The sequence below is a fragment of the Mercurialis annua genome, linkage group LG5 (genome assembly GCF_937616625.2).
Source record: "Mercurialis annua linkage group LG5, ddMerAnnu1.2, whole genome shotgun sequence".
Lineage (NCBI taxonomy): Eukaryota > Viridiplantae > Streptophyta > Magnoliopsida > Malpighiales > Euphorbiaceae > Mercurialis > Mercurialis annua.
In genome coordinates this window covers 6676427-6694900 of record NC_065574.1, presented here as the reverse complement: position 1 = coordinate 6694900, position 18474 = coordinate 6676427, and the positions used below count along the sequence as shown (strand labels likewise).

The 18474-nt window shown below is 31.2% G+C and overlaps 2 protein-coding genes across 2 annotated transcripts; one reads left to right on the top strand and one right to left on the bottom strand.

The window, feature by feature from the left end:
* Positions 1 to 10137: 10137 nt before the first annotated feature.
* On the top strand, positions 10138 to 12689 carry LOC126682114 (aspartyl protease family protein At5g10770). The gene is made up of 2 exons (XM_050377680.2): positions 10138 to 10467; positions 11230 to 12689. Exons 1-2 carry the CDS (start codon positions 10260 to 10262, stop codon positions 12507 to 12509), a joined length of 1488 nt encoding a protein of 495 aa, XP_050233637.1. The 5' UTR covers positions 10138 to 10259; the 3' UTR covers positions 12510 to 12689.
* A 264-nt stretch (positions 12690 to 12953) lies between these two features.
* LOC126682115 (probable folate-biopterin transporter 3) lies at positions 12954 to 17310 on the bottom strand. The gene is made up of 5 exons (XM_050377681.2): positions 16719 to 17310; positions 15900 to 16159; positions 15476 to 15571; positions 15226 to 15396; positions 12954 to 13954 (listed from the first exon to the last, which is right to left on the bottom strand). Exons 1-5 carry the CDS (start codon positions 17062 to 17064, stop codon positions 13364 to 13366), a joined length of 1464 nt encoding a protein of 487 aa, XP_050233638.1. The 5' UTR covers positions 17065 to 17310; the 3' UTR covers positions 12954 to 13363.
* Positions 17311 to 18474: the final 1164 nt, after the last annotated feature.

Here is an 18474-nt window from a genome sequence, read left to right as displayed (position 1 = left end):
TTGGGAATTCGACCCCGACTCTTTGCAATTCGTTGTTCGACTCGTTTAAAAAATAATTTAATAACTAAATAACATACCAATAATAATAACTAACTCTCATCAACTCCAGCTAACCACTCAAATAATAAAAACTGAAACTTTTATTAAGATAATGATTGGTTAAATAGTCAACAAATTTCATTTTTTTTTATTTTATAAAAATATTGCTACTTCAGCTTTAATATATTGTAACGTTTGGAATTGGATAATATTCTATCTCCTAATATGAAAAAAATAAAATGAATTAAAATATCCAATTTACAACTATATTTTTAAGAACTATTCTTATATAGAATTCGAAAGGTAATATAAAACTTTTGCCGGTTAAAAAATCATGCCGACCCTTGGTAATGTTGGTAAAATCTGAAATGTGAGGTGAGATGAAGTGGGGAAAGCTAAGGTGGCAATTTGAGTTACGTGTCAAATTCACGTGTGAACACGTGGAAATGCTAAGTGGATCATTATCTAGCAGCAGATAATGGGAGAAGGGACCCACTTCATGAAAGAGATGACAACATTCAGAAATTATATTATGATACTATTATGGTTCCCCAGTCTCTATTTATAATTAAGTGATAAATTATTTATAGAGATTTATTAAAATAATTATGAGTGAAATTAATTATTTTTTAATTATGAGCAGAAATTATAAAATATTCATCAAATAATTATAAAATATTTGGCTTTAAAACTAATTTAAAGGAAGTGTGTTTGATTGGTAGCAGATGGGTACGCGGAAAGATCTAGTGGGTAGTGTAGTATTTATTTATGTTACAAATATGAATATAACTTTAAAAAAATTAATAACTTAAGGTGCTATTTTTGGATGCCGTTTTGGATAATGTTTCCAACTTGGATTTCTCTTCCTTTTGGCTTTTTGTTGACCGTCAAACAAGCCACTTATAAAGCATATTGTATAATGGAAAAATTACACATAAATTCCATAAGCGCCTTCTCTTTTCAAAAATGTCAATTTGGCTAGTTTTTTTCATTAAATTGCTATTACGATACAGAGTTGAAAACGGTAAATTATTATACGAAATACGTACTTAATCCTAACTCTATATGTGGCATACGATTGGAATTTTTGTGTAGCAAAGCAACACATGCATATATAGGTGGTTGGTTTCTTTCCCATTATTCTCACCATTTTCTCTTGTATAATATTTCCTTTTTTTTAAGATTTAAAAAAAAATTCCTTTTTATATAATGTCTTTTTGTGTAACTGAAGTTAATAAATAAATAATATAATATTAAATAGAAATAAATTTGTTATGTTAAAATAATAATAGAAATAATATACTCCATGTTATTCCATTTATAAAAAGACATATTATTTTTACTTGTCTCATTTTAAAAAACTTTCAGCTGATTATCCATCGGAATTATACAATTTCACAAAGTTTCAATTGATTCAAGCTCATGATTGATCACAAAAAAATGATATAAAAGTGTGCATGTTTCTCATCTTAAAATCGTTATATATATGATATGATACACATTTTTGTTGTTTTCAATTGTTAATATTTGTCGGTGTAGCTTTTGACACATAAATTTGAAAATAACAATCCAAATTCACAAGTATTTTTATTGATTAATTTCTTTTAAAAAATCACATATATTATTGCATTTTTTTAATTTTTTTTAATTTTTCAATAAATTAATGAGAAATGTCATTTTGATATCAGAAATTGATAAGTATTGTAGGTTAAAAAAAATCTCAATTTTTCAAAAAGGAAAAATTCTCAAAAAGAAGTTTTGGAGTTTCAGAAAGAACAAGAGTGTGCACCGTTTGCAACTGATATATGGTGGTTGTTTCCCATGGAGAAAATTACAGGAATGGGCTAAATAAGGGCTTTTCTTACAAAAATGCTAAGCCTTTTCAAATCTTACACATGTGCTAATTTTTTCTTTACAATTTTGAGCTAATAACGGAAGATTATTACATTCAATACATAAATGATCTCAGCCTTCCATTTGTCATATTTGTTATTTTTATAGATCTAACACATTTCTTTTCTCCTTTCTTTTATTTTTTCTATTTTCTTATTTCCTCCATTAATAGCCATAGTTAACTTTTTCTTCTATCTTCTTCCTCTTACCCATTTAAAATTATATTGTCTTTTTCATTTTCTCCGTATACCACATCTCTGCTCCTATATTTTCTTCATTTTTTTTCTTTTGCTAACAACAAATCATCGCCGCCGTCAGCTCCTATTGTTGTTTTTCATTGTGTGTGTGAAAACGAAACACAGAGAAATTAGCCAGAAACTTTTTTCTCGAGTTACATGAACGAAAAAGAGAGTTTTGTGAAAAGGGGGAGGGATCCAAGAAGACTAATAAGAGGGGAAATAGAGATTGTACTGTAATGGTGGGTTTGCTGAAGTTAATTTAATTATTAAGTTTATTTATTTCTTTTCTACTTTTGAATTATTAGAAAAGAAAATGAATTTTCCAGGTACACAAGAGAAGTCATATAGTTAATTCTAAGATGCTCAATTTTGTGCTTCAAGACGCTAACTTTATCCACTTCTAACAATTACCCAACAGATTTAAAATAAATGAAAATCAAATTAATAAACTATAAGTGAAGCAAAGGAATATGAAATAAATACCTGAGAGTAGAAATGGGTTGGCATGCACCAATTTTCCGTTAGAAAAAATGGGGTGTGCCTAACTGTTGCAAAAAATTGTTTGGGAAGGAGATGACAATGATTCATAATGAACTTTTCACTAATCTATTTTTCTGCTTTGAGATATTCTATGCGTAATGGACCAATCTGGTCCCTGAATTTATAACCCAAAATTAAATAACTCATTCTCATTTATATTGATCAAATTAAGGATAATATTTACACAATTATAATAATTAATTTAGTACAACTAGTGGATACACGTATGATATATGTATAATACATTTATTGTAGTTAAAATAAAATAGATTGAATATATTAAAAAAAGTTAAAATAATTATAATGTGGTGAATTTAATTTATGTAAAAAAATAAAAAAATAATCAAACATACAAAAAGCCACTTGAAAGATAAATTTTATATAACGAATACATCGTTGATACATTTCCAATACATCTCTAATACGTTTTCGACACATCTCAAATATATTATAGTTGTAAATTTATTATTTAAGAAAAACAGTTAATCGACGCATAGATAAGTTAATTTTTTTATGTTTGTATGTTATTTAAATTGATTTAGAGATGAAAATTATGTTATTAATTATATTAATTTATTTCAATTCTTAACAATAGAATTTAATTTAATTTTTTTATGTTAAATGGCAATGCATTTCTTTAAAAAAATATGATAAAGCAAATGAAAAAGTGATGTATTATTTATGTATCCATATGTATCATCTATTTATATTATTTAAGAGATGTTTTTTTTTATTTTTTTATACATTATGTGATATAAATAGTATATTATTATTTGCTAACATCTCTTATGTGCTTTTTTTATTTGTAGTTTATGGTTTTAACAGTGTCTTTAGTGAGAAGTTTAGTATATAGTTTTTTTTTTAGAAAATGTATTTAAGTTGTCTCTAAGATGTATAGAAAATGTATTTAAGTTGTCTCTGATACATTATTGATTCATCTCTGATACATCGTGGGATAAAGATGTGGAGGAGGAAATTAGAACTTTCAGGAGGTCTAGTGTTCAGGTGTTGCCAGCCAGAAAAATTGTGAAAATTATTTGCAACCAAAACTCATCAACCTCGTCATTCAATCCATTTGCTGGAAGTGTATAATTCGATAGAGTTTAATTCAATTTTTTTATTTTATAAAAATGACAGTATATTTATTTAGAAAATATGATAGCATTGCAAATGAGAAAGAAATGTATTATTTATGTATTTAAGATTTATCATGTCTAAGATATAGTTTTTCAATAAATTCCATTAATAGTATGTGACTGTCTTCGAGATATATCTTAAATACATATCAGATACATATGTTATACATATCAAATGCATGTTAGAAACTGCTCAAATACATGTACCACCGATACATTGTAGACACATTACAAATACATCACACATACATCAATAATACATTACCGATACATCATTGATATATTGTAGATACATCGATCGATTTTTAAACTAGTGAATCATTATAATTGTAGAGTAACTGTTGGTATATGGTTTACAATAATTGAAAATATAAGGAAATGCTTATCTGAGCGATAGTTATAACTTTTTAGCATCACTTTTTTCTCGGCCATTTTATGAATTTAAAAACTAAGTTTATTCAGTCACACCTTGAAAAAATGAGATGTATATATGACGTATCTGAAATGTATCTTGGATGTATTTGTGTTTTTCTATTTAATATATAAATTATACATATCAAAAAACAGTTCAAATGTATACATTTTAAATATATATTAATTAATTAAACGTATTTTGATATGTTTCTTACTTATATTTGTTAGATAAATCTCTAATATTTAATTTATATATATATAGGATACATATTTATATATATATATATATATGGAACACATATTTTTTTAATATGATATATGTTATAAATACATTTCAGATACACGTCATATATTTTGATAGATATATAGGAAACAATAATGCTTAAAATATGTTAGAACATACAAGATACACATAATTTTTAAATGTTAGGCAACTGAGCTAAAAAAATACAACCAAATTATAAAGATGTTTATATCAAGTAACAAATTAAACTGTTATTGATGTGTAAATTTTAATTAAAATATATCATACATGTAGCTTTAATTTCAATATGTTATACATACACATTATTAATACATATATATGAGAGTGTGTGTATGAATATATATATATATATATATATATATATATATATATATATATATATATATATATATATATATATATATATATTCATAATTAATAAAAGAATAAAGCACGCATCAAACATGTAGGAAGAACATTTTTTTATGAATACTCTTTTTGTAACATAATTTATGTATTTTTAAAGTATGTAATACATGTATCTTTTAATTTAAAATATGCTATACATACACTTTATAAGAATATAAATAATAAATATAAATAGTATGTGTGTTTGGGTGTATATAATACATATATATTTGTTTTAAAAATAAGAGAAAATGATAATTAAATATGTTTCTGATACATTGCCGATACATCGCGGATACATAAATGATACATGTGAATAATTTTGACAAACCGACGCGTGACTGACACGTGACCGACGCGCGTGACTGACACAAGTCAGACGCGTTTTCTGACGCGTTTTTGACCCATTCTGACGTGTTTTTGACTTTTTTTTATTTGTTTTGTGAGTGCCATGTGTTGCATTCTCATTGGGAAGGTATTAAATGTAAAGTTTTAGCTTTTTTAGGTGGTGATGTAATAATAGAGATGACTTAGCATTTTTGTAATATTGTTCTTTTTTTTGTATAGTTTTGTTATTTACTCTTTCCCATGTGGTAGTTATGGGCTATCTTTGAGATAGTTTACGGGCCATTATTAAATGGGCCTTCTTTTTCCCCCTTTCTCGGATGATGCAGGACCTCTCTTTTACATTTTAGTTATTTGAAGGCCTGGACTTTCTCTCAGAAAACGGGCCTAATTTGTGATTGAAAATAGATATGGATGCAGTACAATTTGATCATATATTACAGATTTTTTGAAAAAAAAAAAATTATAAAATTGTAAAATTATAGTTTTACTTTTTTATCTTTTAAAATAATACTTATCTGACTATAAAAATATTTAAAGTATGAAAATAAAATTTGGTTTACTTATACCATTATTTAAAAAATGATATAATCTTACCATAATTGCCGCCGGATATAGTTAGTGTTATTCCTTGTTATAACAAATGATTAACAATAATTATCAAAAAAGAAAACAAGTGATTAACGACATTTTTAAAAAATATTTTAAGGTTAGAAGTCAACTTAATATAATCTACTTTTCTTTTTTTAAATAAAAAGTCTAGCCGTTTAGAATTTATTCTTTTTATGGCTATTGTTAAAGATTTATTTTTTTATTATTTATTGTTGTCATCACTTTTTAATATTGCTTTATTTTATTAAATAAAATAAATAGCTAAATTTATTCTCATAATTTTATTATGATTAATTAAAATATCAATGAATAAATACTCAATTCAATTTTATATTTATGTTTATCTTTCTTATGGATATTATTTTGTTAAATTTTTATTTATTTACGAAGGGTTTGTTTTGTCTTTTTATGGAGTTTATTTGTCTATTTTGTACGAAGAGTTTGTTAGTTTTTATTATGAAGTTGAGAATCTAATTCTTATAATATTAGAGCAGTTATATAATTTTATTTTTATTCTATAAGACGGTTTTTGAACAAATGCAATTAATTGTTTAAACACCTTATTTTATGTTAAATTATTAGGAAAGATTTATACTTTTTGTGAATTCTGGTTTTATATTTATAGAAAATCTTATTTATATAAACGAAAAACAGCTTTAGAAAATATTACTAATGAACTTGTATCCATTAATCCAACTGACTCCTCATTTTCCAGTTTAATTTATCTGATATTTCAACTTATAAATATTACTTATTTGACTTCTAAAAGAGAGTGAAACACAAATGTGTTGATATGGCAAAAAAATACTGATATTGGGCTGCTATCTAACTAAACTAGACACAAATGCACTAGTAGAAAACATCAAATTAGCGACGGAAATTTGCGACGGAAATTAAATCCGTCGCTAATTTGATGTTTTGGCGACGGAATTTGCGACAAAGTTGTAAATCCGTCGCCACAGTTGTAAAAGTGTTGGCGGGTGTGATCCCGCCATTTTAGCGACGGATTCGGCGTCGCAAATCCGTCGCTAAAAGGGCGGGAATTGGCGGGGTTTATTTGGCGCCTCAATTGAGGCCAAATTTAGCGACGATTTCTCAATCCGTCGCTAAATTCTGCCTCAATTGAAACGCACCGTTTCAATTAGAAGTTTTGCGACGGATAATAAAGTCCGTCGCAAAAGTTTAGCAACAGACGTTATTGTCCGTCGCAAAACTTCTAATTGAAACGGTGCGTTTCAATTAGGCCTACTTTTTGCGACGGATAACAATCCGTCGCAAAAAATAGACCTAATTGAAACCTGGTCTCCTCCTTCACTCTTTTTCTTATTTTGTTTGGCTTTCTGCCGCCATCACCAGTCCTCCTCCTTCCTTTTCTTTTGCCGGTCGCCATCAGTCCTCCTCCCCGCCATCAGTCCTCCTCCTCCACCGAGCGCCGCCGCCATCAGTCCCTCCTCCTCCACCGAGAGCCGCTGCCATCTGTTTCTTCTCCTCCACCGTGCGCCGCCGGTCCTGTTCTCTCCTCCACCGTGCGCCGCCGTCTGTTCCTCCTCATCCACCGGCGGTAAGTGTTATATTAGTTAATTATTTATTTTGTTTATTCAACCTAAATTAATTGTTTAGTATATTGATTTAATTTATGATTTCGATTTTAGACCGTTTTGACGTATACCCGCTACTGCCGCCGCCCTCATTGTTGTCGCTGTCGACGTCCCGCTGCCCGCTGCCGCTGCCGCTGCCTTTGTCCAGCCGCCATAGTGAGTTTTTCATTATTTAATTTAATTTTATTTAATTAATAAATATTATAATTTATAGTTTAGGTAAAAAACTCTAGTTTAGATTAATTTAGTTTATTTTCGTTTAATTAATTATAATAACTAGTTAATTATAATTACTTTACATAAAAAAATTATAGTTTGCGTACGTGGATACGACGACGTCTAGTAGGGCGAGGACCAGGTCCACACAGTCACAGCGAACTGAGGAGGAGATCGAGCGGCGTGTGCGGGCGGGGATCCAGGACGGACTGCGCCAGATTACCACTGAGGTGGAGGATCTCCGTGCCCAGCAGGCGAGAACCAATGAGAGGATGGCCGAGATTATTCAGGCCGAGATGGCGAAGATGATGCAGACTCTTCCTCCGCAGTATCGCCCACCCCCAGGTCCTTCAGACGATGACGACACTCCGACTTTGTAGTGTCACGTTTGTATTTCTGACATTTTGTATTTTGTCACTTTTATACATTTTGTGTTATCTTGTTTTATATATTTTCTTACGATATGTAAAATATAACATGTTTTTATATGAAATCGGTCGTTTTTGGAAATTGAGTTTTAATGAGAGTTGCAAATAATAGATTTTACAGATTTTAATCGTCGTGAATTGAATAGAAAAAACGGACGGAAAATAGATAATTCTGTTCAAATTGCGACGATATTTGCGACGGAATTGATTCCGTCGCAAATATTGACAATTTGCGACGGAATTGATTCCGTCGCAAAATGATACAATTTTGCGACGGACACATAACCGTCGCAAACTTGTACCATTTTACGACGGAATCAATTCCGTCGCAAAATGTCAATATTTGCGACGGAATCAATTCCGTCGCAAAATGTTTAAATCCGTCGCCAATACGTCTCCCTTTTCATTTTTTGGGAGACGACATTGGCGACGGTGTGTTTGGATATGGCGACGGCCAGGCCGTCGCCATATTTGCGACGCTCTGGTCGCTAATATTTTAGCGACCAGAGCTTTTGCGACGGACTAATTCCGTCGCAAATACACATTTGCGACGGATTATGAGTGATTTGCGACGGAATTGTCCGTCGCAAAACAACTGAAATCCAGTAGTGATGAAAGTTGATCAAATGAGTCAAATCGGAAGATAGAAAGGTCAGATGGATGAAAGAGTAGAAATTTGGGGCTTAGATAGGTGAAAGCGTATAAATTTAAAGGTCAAAATTCATTGACCAAATGACATGTCATCTAAAATATGTGTTCACGCGTTTTTTTTAGTTGTAACCAAACGCTTTGTTCATATGGATAAGAGGAGGTCAAACAATTATTAAAAATACAATTTTAGAAATTAAGCATCCGAAATTAATAAATTAAAATGTTCGATATATTAAATCGAAAGATAAAAATCAGATAAGTTATTGAATAAAAATTTAGGGATCAAAAAATGCATTGAGCCAAATACTAAAGCAAGTATATATGTTGAATAGATATGATCACATGTAAGTAATCCCATAATAGAAAGGGACAACATCAAACACACAACATGCCCTAACATGTTTCTCCACCAATCATCAATCATCATTATCATCCACTTCTTCTAATTTGTGTGAGTGAGTGAGTGTGTTCATAATTCAAATGGAATGACAGTTGATTCCGTGATGGGTCGAGTCCTTTTCTTATGAAAGCTTAGCATACCATTAAACATCATTCTAAATAATTACTACTTCCTTTCATCATACCCACCACTCCAATACTACCCACACAAATTAATATAATCTCTTTATTGAATTATTCATTTAAATCATCTATTTCATTAATGTACATTTTCAGTATTTTACAATAAGCTAATATAGATTAATTACATATCCGTTACAATATATCTGAATTTTAATAAAGATTTCTATATTAACCTCTACTTGAGTCTATAAATTTAAGGGTATAAATTTTATGAAAATATTGAATTATATGACTTTTACAAAACGGCCATTATCGTTTTCTTTATCATATTTAATACATATTTTTTATGAAATAATTGTTTTTATATCAATAAACACATCTTAACTACATAAATTTTTAACTTCATATAAACAATTTTTAACATAAATTGCTATAATTATATCTTGTTAAAATCAAAACTCTACTTATCAACAACAAATGAAATGACAATAGCGTTTTTAAAAGCAAATAAAAAAGCGCTTATGTAGTCCAATCATGGTCTTATCAATATTTTTATCGTCGAGCCGCTTTTTTTTCTTTCGTGATTCATACTTTAGATTTACATTTCAATTCCGTCATTGAGTTTATTCTAAAAGAATTGCTATATTTTAAAAATAGTTAAAAAAAAATAAATTTAAATATGACGTGCAAACCTAAAATTGTAAAGTCGTAGTTAAGGTTTTGGATTTAGAAGACTCTAGCTCGACTAAACTAAACTAAGCAACTAAAACTATTTGAGTGTATGAAATGCACGTGAATCCCCAATAATTTGTCATGCAAAGAGTGGGGTCCTAAAGCCAGCCCTTCCTCTTTTGTTGTCTTCCCAAACTCCAACCTCAAGAATCTCAATCTCCCCCCACTATTACCATTCTTCTTCTTCCTCATACCTCACATATTCATATTACTCTTATCTTTCTTCTCCATCCTCACCAACAATGCTTCAACCAAAACTAGATTCTGTTCTGCTTCTTAAACACTATTATTACGCATCAGTTCTTCTTTTTCTTGCCATTGTTAATGTTAATGGTACTGTAATTCAGTCAGCTTTTCAAGAAAATGAAGTCCTTAAACTTCAAGAATATCAATGGAAGCTGAAGAGTAACAGCTACACTAATTCATCAACTTGTATTTCACAAAAATCCAGTGAGTCTTACCAAAATAAAAGGATGGTTTAAATATTAGTTTTATGAATTTAATAATATTAGTCTCTTTTCTTTCACTATCTTTATTCTATTATTCTTCACTTTGGGATCTGTAATCTGTATCTTTTTCTTTTTTTCATTTTTTTAGTGAAACGAAACATTATTTATTGGTGTCTCTCTTTTTCTTTAAGACTTTTAACTTTCTTATAGGGAGTGAAAATCTGACCTAAAATCTTTCAATCTTCTTTAAAATAGAAAAAAAAAACTTTATTTCCTTTTTCTTTCCATATTAGCATGCAACATTCTACACAATTTTGTACTTAGAGCTATTTATACCTTACAAATGGTAATTAATAGCCTAATATTTATGTATGTACGTGTACTTTTCCTTGTTTACTCAACCTTTTTTTCCTTTCTTGGTATTTTTTTCCTTTTTTGGTTTTTTCATGTGTATGAGAATGTTTTTGAAAATTCATCACGTAAAATTATAACTTTTCCACTCATAATCGGACACGTGTTTAAATTATGTTATAATGCCAATTAGTATAAGTCATATATATTAGTTCTTGATTGAAAGTGTTTTAAAGTGAAATGATGTGACTTCTATTAATTTTAAAATTTAATTATATTATGAGTATGTCAAATTATAATTGAAAAATTCATAATTCTACGTGATAGGTTGAGTCCGTCTAACAATTTTTCCAATTGTAGATTAGAATATTCCAATTTAATTATCTTTTAATTAATTATGTTTCTACTTCAGGATGGGAGAATGGTGCAACAGTATTGGAAATGAAGCACAAAGATTCCTGCAGTGCATCAGGAAAGATTGCTGATTGGAACAAGAAGCTACAGAAAAGCTTGATTCTCGATAAACTCCGCGTTCAATCGCTTCAATCCCGAATTCAAAAAATCATCTCCGGAAATTCGGTTAATTCTGTTGATAGTCAAATCCCCTTAATTTCTGGTATAAGACTTCAAACACTAAACTACATTGTAACGGTTGAATTAGGTGGTCAAAACATGACCATGATAGTAGACACAGGAAGTGACTTAACATGGGTTCAATGCCAACCTTGTAGACTCTGTTATAACCAAAAAGATCCTCTTTTCAATCCTTCAAGATCTTCCTCATACCAGAAAATTTTATGCAATTCATCAACTTGTCAATCTCTAGAATATGCAACAGGAAATGTAGGAGTCTGTGGTACTGATACGCCGACTTGTAATTATATCGTTAATTATGGCGACGGATCTTATACTCGTGGCGAGTTGGGTATTGAACAGCTCAGTTTTGGGAAAATTCCTGTCAGGAATTTTGTTTTTGGGTGTGGGAGGAATAATAAAGGTTTATTTGGTGGTGCTTCGGGTTTAATGGGATTAGGAAGAAGTGATCTTTCGTTAATTTCTCAAACTTCGGCAATTTTTGAAGGCGTTTTTTCTTATTGTTTGCCTACTACAGCTTCTGATTCTTCAGGTTCGTTAGTTCTGGGTGGTAATACTAATTCTTCAGTTTACAAGAACATAACTCCAATTTCTTACACTAGAATGATTGTTAATCCTCAATTACCAACTTTCTACTTTCTTAACCTAACCGGTGTTAGCATCGGCGGGGTGGCATTACAAGCTTCGGGCTTTGGACGAGGTGGAATTTTGATTGATTCGGGGACGGTTATTACCAGGCTTCCTCCTGCGCTTTACAGTGTTCTGAAGACGGAATTTCTGAAGCAGTTTTCTAGGTTTCCGACTGCACCGCCTTTTTCGATACTAGATTCTTGCTTTAACCTAAGTGGATATGAAGAAGTTGACGTTCCTACAATAAAATTTCAGTTTGAGGGAAATGCTGAGATGATTGTAGATGTAACTGGGATTTTCTATTTTGTGAAAACTGATGCATCTCAGGTCTGTTTGGCTCTTGCTAGTCTCTCGTTCGACTACGAGATACCGATAATTGGAAATTATCAGCAGAGAAACCTGAGGGTTGTATATGATACTAAAGAATCCAGGTTGGGATTTGCAGCAGAAGCTTGCAATTTCAACTGAGTATGTTGGAAGCTTTCATCCCGATCGCCCGGTGATGAAAACCGACCATTGATTGAATATGTAAATGCCTTTTCCATTTTCTTGAGTAATTATTTGGTGTTCCAGGCACAGGAAAAGAATCTGTGCAAATTGTATATTTATCCTGCAAGATCTGTTTGAATATAAAAGAAAGATTCTATATGTTTCTGTGGATTATCAGTTGATGAGGTCATGAAACTTTAGCTTTTCATGAGACTTCAAATCAAGCACAGGAAATTTCATTTCTGTCAACTTTACTGCATAAAATGGAAACAAAATTTAAAGAATCTTTGTACAAGGAATCTAAAAAATGCCATGCAGAAAATGATAAGCAAAAGTATTCAGGACAAAATCCATGCCACATCAAAATTAAAAAAAATGATATAACAGAATCTGTAAAATATATGCAAACAAAAGACAGATAAATGGCCCTGTAGAAAAATTTCATGTTTGAGGTATTTCTTCAAGAATGTGTAAACATGTCTGTATCTTTGCTTCAACTTTGATTGCAGAGTTTATCAGTAATCTAAAGTGTTCCCTACCGGAAATATTACACATTGATGTACAAAAATTGCCTAATTGATGCTCAAATTGTATGAAATTTTCGTGGAAATTAACTCATAAATGGTCGACCAAGCCACTCTTTTTCGTGAACTGTGGGGAGAAGAAAGAGACACGGTCATCATGAAGAATTCCTGATGAGAATTCCTGATATTTTCTCAAAAATGGATAAACAGGAATATCTAATCGAACCAGAAAATATGATCTAACTTCAGATTACTACTTGTCATGAAGAAAGTAGCAATTCCCAGAAAGTTCATTTTACGTACTGTAATTCAAGAACTATCAACAAGGGAGGTCATTTCCAGATTTTCATTTTCAAGCATATCATCACCTTTTTTGGTTTTCAACATCTCCTCTGGAAGGATAGCTGAGTTGGGATCACTTCTGGGTATCAGAAATAGTAGGCCAATTGGAACCAGTCTAAGCATGCTCCGGATCAAAATAGCCATCCAAAGATTGTCGAATTGTGTTCGTGTAACGTTTAACACGTGTAGTAAGAGACCTCCTGCCCAAGTTGATGAAAGCAAACCGACATGATCAATTGACATGATCAGAGCAAAGAAAGTACCCTCTATACCAGCTGGGCAAAGCTTGGAACTGAGCACGAGAAGAGGCATCCATTTAATGCGTCCAATCATTTTAGAAACGGCTTCATCGAAAACAACAAAGAAATAATCAGGCAAACCAATCCTTAAGTTTAGACGTAAGACCAGTACTAAATCTAGCAATCCTGATGCACCATACAGTAACTGAGACCAAAAAAGTATGTCTCTAAAAGGATGGTCCTTTAACAAATTTTGGTAGATTAGCACACCACAGAGAGAACCAACTGCGCCCACCGAGAATATAGACCCAACAACTTCCTGTACACAAAGAAAGTAAAGAGTTCATGGGCGGCGATTCACAAGTATGAAATTTCTAAAATGATTGTGGATTTGTACTTATACATACATTCAATCAATTTTAAGAATATTATAGAGACGAGTTTTTTTTAAAGAATACATGGAAAGAGAAAAAAGGTCACGATGCATGCAAAGCACAATGTAGTTAAAGTGATTATAGTATCGATAATGTCATAGATTGCAATAAACCAATTGCACCATTAATTAAAAATACTAAATTGGGCTTTTAAAAGTTCTTTAGTTTAGGACAGTCATCAAGTTCAGCTTATATGTTTTTTATATGTATATAAAAAATAAATCTGATGGCTCTAACTTACACTTGAATTTGATAAAGTGTAGGCGAGGTTCAAAAAATTTGATAAAAGAATCAATAACTATTGAGTAGAACCAACTTAGCATTTTTATTAACAAAAACAAGCTCTACGTATTGAGCACTTCGGAAGTGCTCAGTTTTAGAGTTAACGGAGCCTTTGTTATTGCCCTGCATCTTATGCTGCTAAACAAAAGATCGACACCCCAATATTAAGTACTAATGAACTGACTTGATCTTTAATCCAAGGTGACATCCTATATCCCATGGATAACTTACATTCTGAGATGTACAACATATTGCATAAGCTCTGAATGACTACATTTGGTTATGTCAACCATACAAGGCATAGATTTTTAAGTTTGGCACCTAAAGTTCCCTAAAAGACTTTCAAGGTTTCCCCATTGTTTGAAGATTCATGAGTTTTCAAATAATGATGCGGATTCGTCAATCTTCCTACTTTTTGAAACAGTAATCAATCACTGTTTGGAGCATTTTCAAACTCTTATGAAATAACAGAATCATTCTCCGCTCAACTCTGTTTGATGCCAAAATCCAGTAGCCTTTTGGATACTATTTCAACTTCTACCATTACTATGTCATTTAGTTAATCTCTCTCCTTAAAAGATTACACTTTTTCCATACCAGTCAACCAAATATTTGTCCTAACTAAGTGCCACTTCACCTTACTATATATGCGATTCATTCCAATTCATTCTGAACGTGGAAATCAAATTGTCAAGTAAGACCAGGAAGGAGAAATTTGGGTAGAGAAGGATGCAAATTGCCAGATATTAGGGACTAGATAAGGAGAAAAGGTAAAGAAGTTTTGGAATATGCAAATTAGATTTCCGAGCAAGTACTTATATCTGATACACGAACCTGAGTCCATCTAAAGTATACAATAAGCGAAACAATTTACCTTTGAGAAAGATGGACCTCCTTTAGCATCTGTATACCAATAGAACATTCCTTCATGAATATGTAAGCTTAATGCAAGTGACAGGTACATGTATAAACATGGCCTCCATACATCCCTACATTGGAGTGTCATCCACATAGCCTTACTATTATCCAAAAACTTCTCGTTTACCTAAATCAATGAGTTCATATGAGCATAGAACAAAAGCTGAAATATAAATGTGTTGAATGAAAATTTTATATACGCTTACTCTTCTATAAGCAAATCGATGCCCGCGGGATTCCCTAAGGATTATTCCTACCAAAATGACCATGCTTGCTGGGATACTGAGCAACCCAAAGACACCCTGCCAGATAAGAGCAGCATTTTAACAGGTGAATAGAGGGTAAATTTAAGAAAGTAAGTTGATAATGCTCCTACCCATTGAACGCAATTAGATTCATAATAATTAAGAACCAAAATTAAGTCAGGCTAAACGGAACCTGCAAATCTGATTCTTTTGTTTTAGTCCGTTTTGAGTAATAAAAAAATGGGCGGTATTCTCATATGTGTTCATCCAGACAGGGTAAAAGAATTGGCTCAACTGAATATTAACATGTCTAAGAGGCAATGTAACTGAATTGAGCTCATAAATGAATTCAACCATTGATAAATATGAATAGGAAGGAACTAACTTTAGGACCAACTATGTGAACCAAAAAGCCACTGAGTGTGTATCCAACAAGTGCCCCAATGGAAGAGCTGAGTCCACACAAGCTTTGCATATCACCGGCAAGAGAAGGATGACTTATGCTATTCTGTGTAACACACGCATCAATAGTCACATCGGCTATAGCCACGCCAGCAGTTCCAGCCATTAGATATAGCAGAGCAAAAGCAAGATGCAGGTTCTTTTGTAGTGACAGCGCAAGCATCGCCGTCGCAGTAAGCACACCTGACATAAGGTATACCCATCCTAGTTAACAACTGCATTTGGCTTACTAATCATAGAAAATGCAATAATGACATCAACTTTACATAGAATACTACTAAGAAAACCAATACTTCTGCCGATTTATGTTGCGCGGAAACTTTCCAAGTCCAAGTAAAATTTCCTTTTCCTGAAACACTTATGAAGTTTCATAATCCTACATTTATAACCTAATTAAAGAGCAAATACTAAGAATCACGCACCTCTAAATCAAGAGTGTTTATCTCATACAACCGCTGCGTCATGTCATTTTTACAACCAGCTAATGAGCATTTGCTATTAAATTTTCCACACGGCTAAAATATTATTGATTTGTAAAGCACGAATGACATGGCACAACGGTTGTGTTATAATTTTCCCTAAATCAAACACCACATCATAAATCGCATTAAATGCACATAACACACCTATCTATCGACAGAACACAAATTGACTAATGTAAAACAGCTTATCCAACTTCAAATAAGCAATCCAAGTATATAATAACACAGATAACTTAAACAAGAAAGAACACAAACTTCACCTGCAAAAACAAAATAAGGCCGTCTACGGTAGCCAAGAATAGGAACAGAGTCAGTTAAAAGACCCCATAAAGGCTTAACAATCCAAGGAAGTTGAAGCAACCCAAAATAAACCTGAGCTTCAGAAGGCTGTAACTTCTGCTCATCTTTCATATAATACTGAGTACTAACTTTACTGAGTCCCACACCAAATCCTTGACTAATTCCATAGATTAACACCACTCCTAAAACAAAGCTCCAATGCAACTCTTGACCAAGCTTTTTGAACCATTGCACTGGCCTCAACATGAAATCTAATAGTCCAACTTTACAGTCATTTGGGTTTCTTTCGGACTGAGATTCCTCCATGGGTTCTTGATTTTGAGGTGTTTTATGAACTGGGTATATCAAAGTTTGACCAGAATGGCAGAATCTAAGTAAATTTACGAGCGTTATTGCATTTTTTTTGCTTGCGGAAAGAATCTCGAGATGGAGATGTAATTAATTAAGAGGATGTTGGATCCAAAATTCAATGTGACTAAGAAATGGAGTTGTTGGAGGCAAGTTACTATTGAACGTTGACTGATGCAATTTAGATATGAACAAAATTTGAGGGAAGGATCGTCCCGGTACCTGAATTTGTACGTCGGATCAATTAACTTAAATTTAATTATTATAATTAATAAATAAAAATATTTTTTAATTTTAAATAGGATGAAATTGTATAAAATAAATAAGTACGGAAATTGAGATAATCTAATTTTATCTTTAATTGATTTGAAAATGGAAAATATTACTTTTAATGAATTTAAAAATATAAAAAATTCTTTTTAATTAATTAAAATAAATAAATGTGAGTTAATTGATTCTGATTTACAAGTTTGTGGAGTGGAATGCCTCTTTATTCAAATTGTTTAAGATATTGAAATACATGTGTTTACTAAGGCAGGCATGACCTAAATAAAATATGTAGAGATCAATATTTTAATTAAATGGTATTAGAATTCTCCAAATATCTCATTGTCGCAATAAAAAAAAATTAAAAATTTGAGCTCAATCTATCGCCACTAAGAGTCTCCAAGGGTAAGGAGTTTGGGTTTGAAATTTCATTACGTATATAATTTAAATTTGTAGAATTGAATTTATAAGCTATAGGATTGGTATTTTATTTTTTATTTTATTTTTTTCACTTTAATCAATATACAAAACATCTCATCTCATATTATGATTTTTTTCAAACTTTTCATCATATAGTTCAGTGACGTTTTAAGCGTAAATTTTTCATAAAATAATGTCAATTGACATTTTAAATGAATAAAACGACATTATATATAGCATTTAGACTGTAAATGTAAAACGTCATAGAATGATAAATTTATGGCCAAATTTTTCATGAAAGTTTCACAAAAGTTCAAAACTTTCATTTTTATCCAATTTGTCTTCAAAATGCATGATTTCGTTTCAATTTTATCCAATTATGTAATTTTTCTCATGTGGCGTCTACATGGCACCAATGTGGCAAAGCCACACATCAGTGCCACATAAGCAAAATTGTGTAATTGGACAAAATTGAAACGAAATCATACATTTCAGGACAAATTGGATAAAATTGAAAGGTTTGGATTCTTATGAAACTTTCATGAAAGAATTGGTCTTTTTTATTATTTGGCCAAAAATTAACTTCTATATGCTAAATAAAAGCTGAAATGTATGGTGACACATTTAGTAGAATATGCTTAAATCGAAAATAACACAAAAAGTGATAATATTTTATAACAA